General features: G+C 37.7%; 1 protein-coding gene and 1 non-coding gene across 2 annotated transcripts in view; one reads left to right on the forward strand and one right to left on the reverse strand.

Annotated features, from left to right (window-relative positions):
- Malrd1 (MAM and LDL receptor class A domain containing 1) overlaps nt 1-15,131 on the reverse strand; it is a 684,120-nt gene that overhangs the window by 647,825 nt on the left and 21,164 nt on the right. Inside the window, exon 2 of the mRNA XM_032884682.1 lies at nt 12,098-12,238. Coding sequence (XP_032740573.1) covers nt 12,098-12,238 — 141 coding nt within the window. The remainder of the gene's footprint in view (nt 1-12,097; nt 12,239-15,131) is intronic.
- Nucleotides 3,387-3,519, forward strand: LOC116884080. The gene has a single exon (XR_004385825.1). It is a non-coding gene; the product is annotated as a small nucleolar RNA SNORA17 (small nucleolar RNA).

Raw genomic sequence — 15,131 nt, forward strand, 5'->3', positions numbered from 1 at the left:
CAAAGCTAACAAAGTCTAACCATAGTGTAGGTTACCGTTATGTTTTCAAGGGGTGTGGAAAATTCCAGTGAGTATTAATGATTGTTCTTTGAGAACACAGGCAGAGAAATGACACATGCTGAGTTCTTTCAATGAGCCAACTAGCAAAATTCCATCATAATTGATGACTTTCATTCTAATTCACCACTGGCTATCATTCAAACATAAGCCTTTAAAATTTTCTATTATATTCACTACAATATACGGTTACTGAATTCAGATAGTTCCACTGAGTATGACCATTTTTCACTATGGCTCAATTAATTTGAATAAATTTACAAGTAAATAAGCCATTAATCCTTAAAGATACAATTCATACTAAAACAAAGGGAATTATACAAAGGTGTATTTCTATATTTTGATGAAGAATCAGAGCATGAATGATTTTTAGCTCTGAAATTAAGTTATACCTTAAGTTATTTGACAGTTTGATTACTAAGGTTGTTTGGTGACTTACAGTGATGTTGCATCCACTAATTTATGCATCTAAACTGTCATTTCTAATCTCCTCATTGACAGATACATCAATTTGAAATAAAATAAATTGAAAAATAAGGTTATATTCTGACTCTTCATAGCTGTCAAGTTTTCTAGGGAACTATGAAAATCCTATGTAGTTTATTCTTTTCAACTGCAGAGCATTTACAGTGTTCCAATACATATATCATTAGCTTGTTGATCAGAAATTATGGTAGAAATTTAAGGTTTTTCAAAAGTTCTACTTGAGACAGAGGAACTGTTAAGTTCCAAATATCCACGCCTTTGAAATACTTTGGCATTCCTTAGCTACCACCTTATCTCTGTTACTCACTGTTTCTCCCCATGCATGAGACCTTCCCCTGTGAAGGTGTTCAGATCCAGAAGAGAAAATGAGAGAAAGAAACAGTAGCATTGAGAAAATCAGTAACATTCAGGTGACATGAGACATGACATCCTCAACATACATACATACGCACTTATATAAACATACACATAAATACATCTTTATTGATTAGTATTGTGTATTGTGTATTAGTGCATGCTGTGGCACATATGTGCCAGACACAGAATACCATTCAGTAACCCCCCTCCCCATTCCTTGTTAGGTTTTGAAAATCCAATTCAGATTGTCAGGTGTGCATGACAAGTGACCCACTGACCCATCTCACTGGTCTCACTGCCTAAACTCTTAAGTGTTTAAAGCAACAGATTCGTGCTCAGTCCTTCTGTGTTAGTTAGGTCTAGTCCCACAGTACAAAACAGAATAACTGGGACACAGATAATACAGCTCCAAAAACAGAACCCTTAAACAAAGGCAAGCAGATGCTTAGAACAGATGAATCATGCAATCGAAAATTCTCTGGGTAAAAACAATTTAGATGCTAGCAAATGATATCTGATAAGAATATACATTTAGGAGCAGACTTCATCGTCTTTGTCCCATTGTGAGTTTTTTAATGTACATATGAATCCAGAAGAATAGTTAGGTTAGGGTTAGTGGAATGTTTTTCTTTTATCTCATGAGCACAAAACTAAGGTTATTTTTGTTTGGTTGGTTTTTTTTGTTTATTTGGGTTTTTTTGGTTTCTATTTTATGTCAGTAGATTGAAAGTTCATGGGGAGAGAAGAACTGTGCTCTTTTCCACTGTGTCATTGGGCCCTAGGGCAGCATTAACACAACACAGATGCTCAACAAAGAGCTTTTGAGATAGTATGGAAACTAATAAATCAATATTCAATTTTCCTCATTTCAATATAAACAGCTATTCAAACCACAAAGCTTTCAATGCACGATTTATATAGTGACCATGAGGGATTCCCCACATTCAATGGTCTCTTCATGATAACTAATCCGACTCACTCTATCATTCACCCTGCCTAGTCTTCTAACATCGATGTGTGTTTTCAGACCCTGGAAGGAAAGCAGGATGAGGCAGACAGGGAGGTGCTGGAGATCACTAAAATGAAAGCCTAAAGATAAACAAAATGATTATAGTAGGAGACAAAGTTTGTATTCATCCTGTTGTAGCTTGTGGTGCCATGTTTAGTTTATATCACTCCTAAGTCTGCTCTTTTCTGAGGGAAAATGTAGGAGAGATGGATCTGCAGGAATGAGGACATGGTGAGGGATACTGATAAAAGTGGAGGAAGGGGAATTTTTTATTAAAATATATTGTATGAAACAATTTTTTAAAGGATATAAAAAATTACAAATAAAAATCTGAAAGTTCAAACCTTAAGGGGCTCTGAACATAAACAATACAGGTATAATTATTTTTTAAGAAGTAGAAACACTGAGAGCAAAGTAATTCTTCCAGACTCAAGAATTGGATGACATTTCAGGAAATTTGTGTGGCGAAACCTCTAATAGAAAGGCTGCTGGGTAAAAACTGAGAAGGGGCACTCAGAAAGCTATGTCAACACTAAGAAAGAATTCTAGAAAGAGAACAAGAATAAGGATGTCCATGGTCTATGAAGAACAAGTGGAAGCCTGCAAAATAGAGAGGGGTGCTGAGAAAACCAAGATGCCTTAAGGGAAGGTATGGGTAAAATGAAATTAGAGGTGTAGAATAGTATCAAGAGAAAGACTGAAATAAGGAGGAACAAAATTATCAGGGAGATAACATGGTGGAGGAAAGGGTAATCCAAGGGAAGAGTGCATGAAAAAGTTATACAAAGTCACTTATCTCACAACACAATGAAAATATAATGCAAGAGAGTAGATCCATGTGACATAAATTATGTGTGGGGAGTACTAGAGGTTAAAATATTCAGCATGGATAAGAGGTGAGGAATGAAGGAGGAGAGGACATTTGGTGGGTTAATGTGCAGAAGACTTATGGAAACCTATTAGTTAATAAAAAAATTTCAGCAAATAACTTAAAAAAATTAAAAGTTCATCAAATAAATTTTTAAAAATACATTGCACATGTAAACAATGAGGCTTCCAAAAGGCATGAGTTTTGAATACTAATTATCATGCAAAAGGTGGAATTTTTCCTTACAAGCAGGGTGGTCCTAGAAGCACCCAAAATAACATATGTTCTTGCAATTGCTCACCATAACTTACTGGTTAGACTCAAAAACTGAAGACGCTACATACTTAACTGTAGGTCATAGAGAAATAAATCAACAGCAAACCAGCCAGGATACTTCCTCACTGCTAAATAGATAGAACTGGGGAATACTATGTAGACTACAAGCAATGTAAAAACATCAATAGTTTCACTCAGCACTGGACCCTATATGCTATAATAACAACCTGTAAGCCAAGATGTGTCTACTATAGCAACAGTGGCATAACTATTATTGGGCAAGTAGCCACTTCCTGATTAGATCTGTTGTGTTCTTTAAGTCCATGTCTGGTTCCTGCCCCTAGAGGGGTTATGAGTGTGGCTGCTGTGTCACATGTGCATTATTAGGTGCATAAAGGAGATGGGCTATGTCTATGCTCTGTGTTATGACCTATAAGTGTCTGAATAATTAGTGTAGCCTAACATTCTGTAAAATAGCAAACCTGAAATAGACACCAATCTGATGCCAGGCAGGCCTATATGACTCCCAGAATGCAAGCATGCCAGATACTAGAGGAACTGTGAGGGTCTGGACAGTGGTGATACCATGATAGACAACCTTCACAAGAGGCCACTCTGGCAGGACAGGAGAGAATCAAAGCAAGACAACCATCAGACTGGCACCATGAGGCTTGGACAGGGAGCTGAACTGAGATAACCACCAGTCTAGCACCACACAGGGTTTGGGGTGCAGTACATGCCCAAGATGACCCCTGTCCTGTGCCATAATGCAGGAGAGTGTCATACCACTCCTAAGGCCACTCCTGAAATGACCCCATGCACTCAGAGTCCCCAGAGAACACTAAGATGGGTAAGTAAATGGGAGAGAAATGGAAGATAATAAAAAAATAGAAGGATGTGAGCACAATGGAGAGAGATAGAGCTGGAGACTTTAGGGTAGTGAGGAACAGCCTGATGTGAGTCACCACTAATGTCACCTGGGACCGTGGTGGGGTCTTGGCCTGTACTGCCACCAGGGGCCACATCTGGGTCTGTGGCTCTGAAGCATCAGCAGTCGGTTGCCACCAAATGCCAGGCAGACATTTCTAGTCCAAGCTGCCACCCAGGAGCATGTTGATATCTGAGGACTATGGAGACCTGGCCCCACCCCTCACCTGGGCATCAAGGGAGAGCTGTTTTAGGAAGCATGAGAGGAGAAGAGCTGAACCTGCTCAGAGCCATCTGCAGTGTTCAGGAGAACACATTTACAAGTTTTGGGTGACCTCCCTAGGGATATGAGTAGAAGAGTTGGGCCTGCCACTTATTTCCTGAGCGGTGACATGTACCACACACAAATCTTCTCCTTCTCCCTCACCTTCCCTGCTTGCCACTGAGGCAGACAGGAGAATTTGTCCCAAGGTCATAAGAACAGGAAAGTCATCCTTGTCTGTCACCATCTACAACACTCGGGATAAGCAGAGTAGAGCTGGCCTTTGGGAGTTGCTAGTGAGCTGACTCCTAGGGAATGAGAATGAGAGAGTAGGATTACCATCTTAGATCCTCACATACCCAGATTTTGAGTTGGCCTACCCCAACATCTACTACATTGATGAGCTACTGGAGTACATGATGGGGCTGGTCTACAGATCCAAAACTACAGGATCTCCATGACACAGGACAGCAATAGGATCACTAAGAAGAGTCCCAGTGAGGAGCTTCCAATACTAATAGAGTAACCAGAGGCTTTATACCAGACAAAGTCATTGCAATAGACATTAGCAAACACGGAAGTGTGAACAGAAGGGTATTATTGTGGGACACACTGTAACCTACTACAGTATGAACAGTATTTTTAGGGTTTTTTTTTCCTCTATTAGAATGAGGTTGCAAGGGTGGAATGAAATATGAGAGGAAAGATAGAGGAGTGGGATTGGGATACATGATGTGAAATTTACAGAGAACCAATATAAAGTGCTTTTAAAAGTTCATAGCTGGGGAGGTCATAGGCTCTATGATAGAACCTGCTGTTGTTATTTTATTAAATGGTCACATTCCCAAATAGACTTTTAAATACCTGGGGTACTTTCAGCCTTAGAGGAAATTCTTTGGCATTGGTCAGCCATCAATGAAGACACTAGTAACGGGCCAAAGTGCAAATAAGAGATTGCCAGTGTACTAACTATAATATATTTATCGATGACCCCATTCCCCACAAGGCTCCAGGAGCATCACAGGAGGCATGGAAGGATGAAAGGAGCAGAAGGACAGGAAGGCCTGTGAAATGCTGTCCTCAGTAGGAGACATGGTTATTGCACCCAAGAACATACAAAGCCGCGGTCACCTGGACGAGAGTTACACAAGATCAAGCCAAGCAAAACTCCAGTGTAGGTGAAGGAGGTCCCAATCCTCACTGAGGAGACCACTGGCTGTTGATAGTGCTCTGAGAGAGAGATGGTAACATACTAAGCACACACGAGATGCACAAATGGAACTTGGTGGAATATCGCCCAGAAGAAGACATAATTAACAAAAGAACGTGTCAGTGATACATGGTAAGTTGGATGTACAAAGGGGTAGATATGATCATATGTTGATGTATATAATTGTCAATAATAAAAAATTCCAATTAAAAAAAATAAATTCTGGTCATTTGGCTAAAATTCCAATCTCCTTGTGGAGGAAACAGTTCTAGGCACTAGGGAAAAAAAGTATTAAAAATATTATTTAAATTGCTGCCCACAAGAAGAATGACAGTGTGGTGATTTGCATCTGTGTAAGTTAGTCATCAGCTTAAAAAAATCATAATATATCATCCTGAGTGAGGTAACTCGGACCGAAAAGGACATGCATGATATGTACTCACTAATAAGTGGATATTAGCTAAAAGATGTACAGAACATCCATGATACAATCCACAGAACTCTAAAAGGTTAACAAGCGTAAGGGCCCAAGTGAGGATGCCTCAGTCCCACTTGAGAAGCAGAAGAAAGCAATCATGGGGGGGACAGAGGGAGGAACCTGAGTGGGAAAAGAGACAGGGAGGGGAAGAGGAGAACATGATCTGGTATTGGGTGGGGGAAACAGACTGAAGTCAGCAGAAAGAATGGAAACAAGCGACCTTGGGAAGTAGGAGGTAGGGAGATGCTCCAGGATGTATCAGAGACCTGGAAGGTGAGAGACTCTCAGGACTCAAAGGGAAGGACCTTAGATGAAATGCCTTACAGTGGGAAGGAATTTGTAGAGCCCAGCTCCAGCAGAGAGATGGGGCAACAAGTGAGAGGTGGGATTACCATCTCACAGTCAAAAACTCTGACCCATAATTGTTCCCATCTGAAAGAACTGCAGGGACAAACATGGAGAAGAATCTGAGGAAAAGAAGGTCCAGTAACAGGCCCAAAGTGGGATCTAGCTCAAGGGGAGGCCCCGAGGCCTGACACTGTTACTAAGACTATGGAATGCTCACAAAACGAGGTCTTATTGTGGCTGCCCTCTGAAAGACCCAACAAGCAGCTGAAAGTCAGATGCAGATATTTGCACCAAACCAATGGAAAGAAGCTGCTGATATCTGTGGTTGAATTAGGAAAAAACTGGAGAAGCTGAGGAGCAGGGTGAACCTATAGGAGGACCAGCAGTCTCAATTAACTTGGACCCCCAAGATCTCTCAGAAACTGGACCACCAACTAGGCAGCATACACCAGCTAATATGAGACCCTCAACACATATGCGGCAGAGGACTTCTGGGTCTGGGTTCAATCAGAGAAAATACACCTAACCCTCAAGAGACTGGAGACCTCAGGGAGTGGGGAGGTCTGGTAGGGTGGGATGTGTGGGTGATGACATCCTTGTGGAGAGTGAGAGCAGGTATGGGATGTGGAACAATGAGAGGGTGGACCAGGAAGGGGATAAAATCTGGAGTGTAGGGCTAGAAAGATGGTTCAGTGGTTAAGAACACTAACTGCTCTTCCAGAGGTCCTGAGTTCAAATCCCAGTGATCACATGGTGGCTTACAACCATCTGTAATAAGATCTGATATCCTCTTCTGGTGTGTCTGAAGACAGCTACAGTGTATTTATATATAATAAATAAATAAATTTTGCAAAAACTCTGGAGTGTAAAATAAAAATTAAGTAAAAACTTAAAAATAATATGATTTAACAGAAAAATAGAGTTTGGAAAGTAAAAAAGAAAATCATAATAAATTCTGTAAATTATGAGAATACCAAGTCTAGCGTTTCTTTACTATCATTATTTCTAATGCCCAGGGCATGCATGGTATGTACTCACTAATAAGTGGATGTTAGCTTAAAAAAAAGTACAGAATATCCAAGATACATGATATATTTATATATGTAGTTATTTAGCAATTCAGGGATATGCACTAACCTAGAACATACTATCAACTAAAGTAACTAAAATCTGTTGTCTATTTAAACAAAGTGAGATAAAAAAAGACAATATGGGACCAAGTTTATCATTCAAACATATGTGATTTAAAAATTATGTGGTTTTATCAATACAACAATAAAAACATAATCACAAAACTGAAGTTAGACTTTTGGAATGCATTCAATTTGGAGGCAAGAAGAAAACATTGTCATCTGGCAATGCTGTGTGTGTACTCACTGTGTTTATAACAGAAACACAGTTAGGAAAAGGGAGAAAGAACAGAGCATAAGTGGATCAGCAAAAATCACCAGTGAATGCTCTACGAAGCTCCTGAAAGAAGTCATTTCTTATCAAAGGAGCAAGATTGGTAGACGTTAGATAACATTTTAGAAGCTCGTGCACAAAATAAAACGGCATTCCATGGGTAACCAAAGGAGTTATTAAGATATGTGAATTTCAACATAGAAAACAGAAGTGAAGAACATATTTATTGCACTAAAATACATTTAGAGTATTAAAAATTAGAAATGCACTAACAATATATCCATAATTAAGTCAAAATAAAAGAGAAAACAACTTGTCACCAGCAGAGGTACCTTACCTGTCATACTAAATAAAATTTATCAACTTAAAAGAAATGTTAACATTCAGGGACTTAGAAGGGAGTAGAAACACTTTAGATGGCAAATATAAGAATTATTTTAGTATTATTTAAACAAACATTACTACCTGTTGGCATTTTATATATATATATATATATATAAAATATTATGGATATATATCCATATATATGTATATATATGTATCCATATATATGTATGTATATATATATATATAAAATGGATGTAATACATATGCCATCTACAAAAAATATATCAATACTAAACTGTTGTTTAATAATAAACCTGTTTCATTGTCTATGGATCTATCTCATGTAAGAATTGAGCAAGGTAACAAGGTATCTAAATCACCATATGAAGGCATTCCCAAAGAAGAGAACCATAATCTATGACAGGAATGAAAATATTAGAACTAAAAATTAATGTTTTTTATTTTGCTAACTGGTCCATTTTGATTATGCATTTTTAAATTTATTTTTAAAACTTTATGTATATACATATATATGTATCTTCATTTGCACCTGTGTATATTATATGTGAAAGCCAGAATAGTGCATCAGATCCCTTGGGGTAGATAATAGGTGACTGTGAGATGCCCAGTGGGGGTGCAAGGACAGCATTTCAGACCCTTTGTTAAAGCAAGAGCCCTCCTGACTGTAGAGCCGTCTCTCCAGGCCCTGGATTCTACCTCTGAAAAGCTATCCAAATCCTTTAATTCATTGAAGCATTTTTATTTTTGAAATTATAATATAATTGCATCAACTCCCCTTTGCTTTCTTCCCTCCAAACATCCCACATACCACTCCTTTAAATTCATGAACTTTTTCCCCATTATTTTTGTTACATTCATATACATATATATACATGAATAATAAATATGAATATATATTTCTAAATATAACTTTTCCCCATGAATTGATGTTATATTCATATGTATATGTATATATATATATATGTTTGTGTGTGTATGTTTATTTCTAAATATAACTGAGTCTATGTAATGTTACCTGTATGCATGTTTTCAGGGATGATCTCTTGGTATTGGGTGGTCGTTGGTGTGTTCTTCCTTGGGAAAGACTATTTCTCCCACTAGCAGCATTCTTAAGTTGCATGTAGTTCTTTATGTAGGTTAGAGGCCTGCGGGCTTTTCTTGTCCACTGTAGAATGCCTACTGTTTTTGTATTTGTTGAAATTATACATAAGCACTCCCATTGGTGAGAATTTATAGATATAGTTTCTGTCGTTACTAGAAGACACCGTCTCACGGTAAACTCCTTGATCCTCTCTGACTCTTACAACTCTATGCTTATTCTTTTGTAAAGTCATATTGTCATTTCAAAGATGTATTTGAATTTCTGATAGTGATACTACTTTATCAAAATATAGTAGAGTATGCTTTTAAAAATAAACACTATATTTCTATCTCAGATCCTGAACCTTATTGGATTTCAAACACTGGCTAGAGTGATATTTTAATACCCTAATAGATTTTCAAGCTCAATGCTAATACCTCCAGGCATTGAATGCATGATGAAAATCTTATTTTGAAGCACTGGCAAATTATTTCAAGAGTAAGTTAATCAAAAATGTCATTAATACTTATGAACCAAGGATTCTGAAATGGAGTCAAGATTCTAAGATTATTTTTAATAAATATTTTCAAGGACTTAATATCTAAAGTCAGAATAATTCTTTTCTTAAAATTACTACTAGGGATTATTCACAATTTAATATTAATTGTATTTATGAATGATTCACAACTACTATTAGGATGATCAGTCCATTATGCCAGGGGATAACAAGCCTCTTTTGCCTGGGTTTCTTGTAGAATCACCATCTCATTTTAAAATGCAAAGTGCTGAGCCTGTACAGCCAGCCGATGGACAGTGCCAAGATTCTATATCCTCTGAATCCCCAGAATTTTTAAAATTAATTTCTTTGCATTATATCTAAATCATAGCTTCCCCTTCCTCATTCTCCTTCTACCCCCACTTCTCACCAAATATGCCACCATCTTGCTGTCTTCCCTTTCTCTTCAGAAAAGGCTCTGAAAAAGGGAGGCCTCTCACAGACATCAACCTGCCTTAGCAAATCAATACCCATAGAACTAGGCTCGTCTTCTCCTATGGTAGCTAGACAAGGCAGTCTAGTTAGGGACAGCCTCAGCTCCTGCTCCAGTTGATTTAAACCAACTCATATGATGCATTTAAAAGCATCATTTGCAAATAAACTCTCTTTTATCTCTTCTATTAGACTATAAAAACATTAACCCTAGGGAGGATGGGGGGAGACACAAAAAGAAGTCATTTTTTTTAAAGAGAGAGATAGCAACCGAAGTTTAGAGCATCTCAGGTTACCTAGCGCAAGACAGAGAGTGGGATAGTGTAAGAGTAAATAATTCACTCTTTAAAGAAAGAGGAGCCACTATGAGTGTGACTAAAATGGGAGGAACAAACACACACATGAAACAGACCCTGAGAACAATGAAGAGTAAGGGGACAGAACCAAATAAATAATTTATAATACAAAATTATCAGCAGCCAAGTCGGTCAGCATCAACATACGCCATGACTCAACCCCAGACAACCTCACTGTATTGCAGGATTGTAGGGGCGGTTGGTCCTATTTGTGAAAATGCCTCTTTGTTCCAATGAAGTTAGGTTGTTCCTAACAATTATTAACAATTCATAGTCAAAACATATGAAATTGTGTCTTGCTAATAACAATAACGTCATTTAGAAATGGGAATATCAGCTAATTTTGAGTACCAGTCTATGATGAACTTTAACAAAAATTTGTCCCTTAGCTCGTAGATCCATCCTACTCTTGAATTAATTTTGTGAACCTAGCATCATCGTTTCTGTTCTTAAAGTTCAGAAAACTAGGGATAGTTCAGAAAACTAGCAAGCCTGCTATTTGTGTTTACATGAGCCTTAAGTATTGTGCTTGGCTTAAATGATTTCCATGGTAATATGCATACCTGGATATTTCATTGTATTCATTAAGGGAAGTATCACCCATTTCTTTTTAAAGAAAAGTTTTATTTACCCAAGCCAATGTGTTAACTTGTTTCATACTATTTGGAAACAAACTAGTTGAAGGCGTGTATGGAGTTGAATTTTGTCAATTCTAAAGTAAGCCAATCCCTTAGTTACTTAATGTAAGTTAAACACACAATATTGAATGAAAAAAAGTTCTTTTGGTACTGAATAAAGAATTGAGTGGAAGTCCAACACCTAGTGGTACCCAAAAAGCTAGGAAGCAGTTCAGGGATCTTTCTAGAAATTGACTAGGCAAGTGTGACTTGACAGAGTTGAAATTTGACCCACTAAAAGAAAAGACATCCAACCATTGAATCTGTGCGGAATTGCATATTTAGAATCATAATTTCCCTAAAGAGTCCAAAGAGCTTTCATCATCCCAAATGTTAGTAAAATAGACATATTGTAGTGCCAGGAGTTCAGACATAGAAAACATTTTATGCTACATTTAGAATCAGAAGTACTTTATGGGACTAAATAATAACATATGTTTCATGTAAAAATATGAGTAAAGTTGTTACGTCTCTAATCAATTACATGGGACAAAATAAGGGTTAACCCAATACAAAAATAAATCTTAATAGTATGTTTGACAATATAAATTAATCAGTTTATTATGGAAAGGAGTATGAGTATTCAGAGAAAGTTAAAATATAACTGCTATATTTATGTAGGAATGCTATGCAACTCAGGAATACACTCAAAGGAATAGAATCAAAATAGCTGTAGATTCTTAAACATTTGCTTACTGAAGCACTGTTAACCATAGGCAGACCATAAAATGGGCATGAGCACCCAGAAATCAGTAAATTAATTTTAAATGTGGCATATATGCACAGTAGACTTTTATTTGGCCATAAAGTAAAAAAAAATCATCTCATATTCAGGAACATGGGTAGAATTGGAGATATCATATTAGGTAAAGGAAACATGGATTACTTGACATAATGATGGTGTAGTCTATGAAATATATTATGAAACATGTTACATAACTGAAAAAAGAGTCCACAGCATTTACCAGATATGTTGCCATTGTGATCCCAAAATGGAGGTGAGGCACTAATCACCCCACTTCTCCTTGTCCAACCAGGTAGTAGGATCTGGTCCTGGGTCATGCTGCAGAGCCCATCCTCAAAGTTGCATCTCCCGTAACTGCAGCCTAAGGGGCAATAGAGAAATTACTTTTTACATCTTCTTTCTCCGTGAGCTAAAGAACGCACCAGATTCAAAATAAGAAAGGCTAACAGAAAAGGACTATGTTTCACTACTGTAATGCAACTCTTTTTGCATGGGACCTTCTATTAAATAACCAATGTACAAAACACTGTGCTCTCGAAGGAAAACAATATCTTACTGAGCCAGGGGACTTGGGATAGATACTCTGTGAATATGAGTCCCCATTAACTGAGTGACTTGACCAAACCCCTCAACCACAGGAAATTTTATCTTACCTTCTCTCATAAAGTTAAAATATCAACAGCCCTGCCCATCTTACACGCAGAAAACATTTTGTGTCAAAGGTTTGGGGAGTGGCTTTCTGTCCTTGTGCCTCCACTGGGAGTACTGTTATAGGAAGTGGCTACTTCAGGATTCATACCCCCACTGCTGGGAGTTTCAGCTAGAATCACCCCCATAGACCATCTGGGGCCTCCCCCATCCCAAGTCTCTGGCATGGTCCACCTGCAGCTCTCCTATCTCTTTCCCCTGTTCTCCCTACATATGATTTCCACCCTCCCGTCTTCTCCCCTCCCCTCTTCCACCCAGTTTCCTCCATCAACCACTAGTATCTGTTTTGTCTCCCCTTCTGAGAAAGATTCAACCCATCCTTGCTTGGGTCCTCCCTGTTATTTTCAAAGGAAAAGGAGAAGGTAGAATGGGGAGAAACTTGTGTGGGGCTAGTGGAAGGAAAGAAAGGGCTGTTATTGGGTTATAAAGCACATGAATTAATTAATTAAAAAATAAGTCCACAATGTAGTAAAGAAAAAGGAACATCAACAACTCACCTTGTCTCCCTCAAACTACTACTGTGAGGGTCTAGTACTTTAGACACACAATGATATTTTACAACGTGGAGTACCATGAAACGTAAGGGTTACTATGACGTTTACATCCTCATCTGAGTATGGATTTGCCTGCCACCTGATAACAGCAGTATTTCATGTTTCAAAAGAGCAATCATAAAAACCTCCGTAATTGAAAGTCAACTGTCTATGTATGTATCTTTGGAACTAAGCATATGGCTTCTTGGTTGAATCCCAGCATTGTGGTAAACATTCATGCTTTTATCATGGCAGAGGCCTATCTGGGCCCCTTCCCATTCACATAGAACTGATTGGAGAAACTTGGGAGAAACAAAAGGATTAAAGGCGTGTGTGTGTGTGTGCGTGTGTGTGTGTGTGTGTGTGTGTGTTTACAAAAAAATGTGTAGGCCACTATTCTTTATTTTACTATGCAATGTCAGGAAATAGCATGTCCTAAGAGTTAATGTTCTCAAATGCAAATAACCCCTTCCCAGGCTATAAGCTTCACAGCGATGCTTACCCTTAAACTAGTACCTTCAAACAGCCTTAACTGGGTAACAGGCCTTTTCAGTACGACCGCTGCTCTTTGCTGAGCACCATTCTTCTCTTGTTGCACTAGAACACATGCTTGCAGGTTTTCAGATGATGCCTAACAACTGAGTGAGAAACTGACATAATTTTCATTTAATCACTTAGATGAAAAGATGATTTAGTCATAGCTGTGTACATGGTGCGTTCTCTGGATATCTCTTATGAGAATGACAAGGTTAATACTGAAGCATCTCTTGTACCAATGCTGTGTGTTCTACCTTTACTCGAGCTGCCTTATTTTGAAACACTTTGCTAAAGAGTAGTGTTCTGTTACAGTAGAAGGAATCTTCAGCGTTTTACACTAATCATTCCTCCCACAGTAGCTGATGTCCTCAGCAGCCTCAGGAAACCGGCATCTTTTTTCCATTTTAAAGAAGAGGAATCTGAGGTGATGTCTTCTAGACGTTAAGCGACTTTGATAAATTAGGACAACTATTGAGTGATGGGACCGGACTGGAATGCTGTCTTGTTACTTTCAGTTCTTAAAGCCCTACTCTGAGGTCTAATTTGTGTCCTTCCTGTCCCATGATAGAATAAAAGATCACTAATTCTAGGCAACTTAAGGAGACCACCCTTTCATAGAGAGTTGATACTATTCTATCCAAAAGCAAAAAATGTTTTAGTCTATGAGTTGTGCAAATTTAAACTTAGTTTATAAGCCCTTTGAAATATTTAGGTACAAACACTGAACTAAATTATACTGTCAATGCACAGGGGGAACTGAGGGCTAATTGTAAGTCACATTATACATGGACAGCAGACTATAATATATTGGTTTATGAAACTATATGCTATTATAGTTACAGAACTCTAAAATCACCTAACAGTACATTTCTCACAACATACCCTTGTCATTAAGCAGCACAAAATTGTGTGCTATCACTCGACTCTGCATGTATTTGCATAAATTTATATCCATTTTTCAAATTTTGTTTTGGTTTCTAACAATTTTACAATGCTTCATAATTAAAAACTTCTTTAATCTCCAAATTTCAGCACTCGTATGTATAAATGTGCACACATTCTCACAGAGGTGACAAACACTGGTTTAATACCAAGGTATTACCTTCAAGACAATTGCTAAGTTGATGTTCTATTTGCAAAGTTCTTTGTTCTTTTTTCATACAGAGGTAATGATGAAATTTTAAAAACTATAGAAAATTGCTAAAACATCTTTTCCCTCTGAATAGTCTCTACGGGGGTTCTTTTTGTTATAAAAATGAATCTAATCAGCATGGATTTTCAACTAATTTTGTTTGAAAAAGCAATCATGAGCTACTAGATTATTCAAAGGCATCCAAATTTTTCATAAGTATTCATTTTCCCACCAGTATAGAATTGCACATTTTAAGCCATTTTTGTAAATTTCATAAAATTGCGGCTGTTTTGTTTCCTAATTCAATATGTGACTTGGCATTCGAGTCTGAAACTATTTGCTGT

The sequence above is a fragment of the Rattus rattus genome, chromosome 14 (genome assembly GCF_011064425.1).
Source record: "Rattus rattus isolate New Zealand chromosome 14, Rrattus_CSIRO_v1, whole genome shotgun sequence".
NCBI lineage: Eukaryota > Metazoa > Chordata > Mammalia > Rodentia > Muridae > Rattus > Rattus rattus.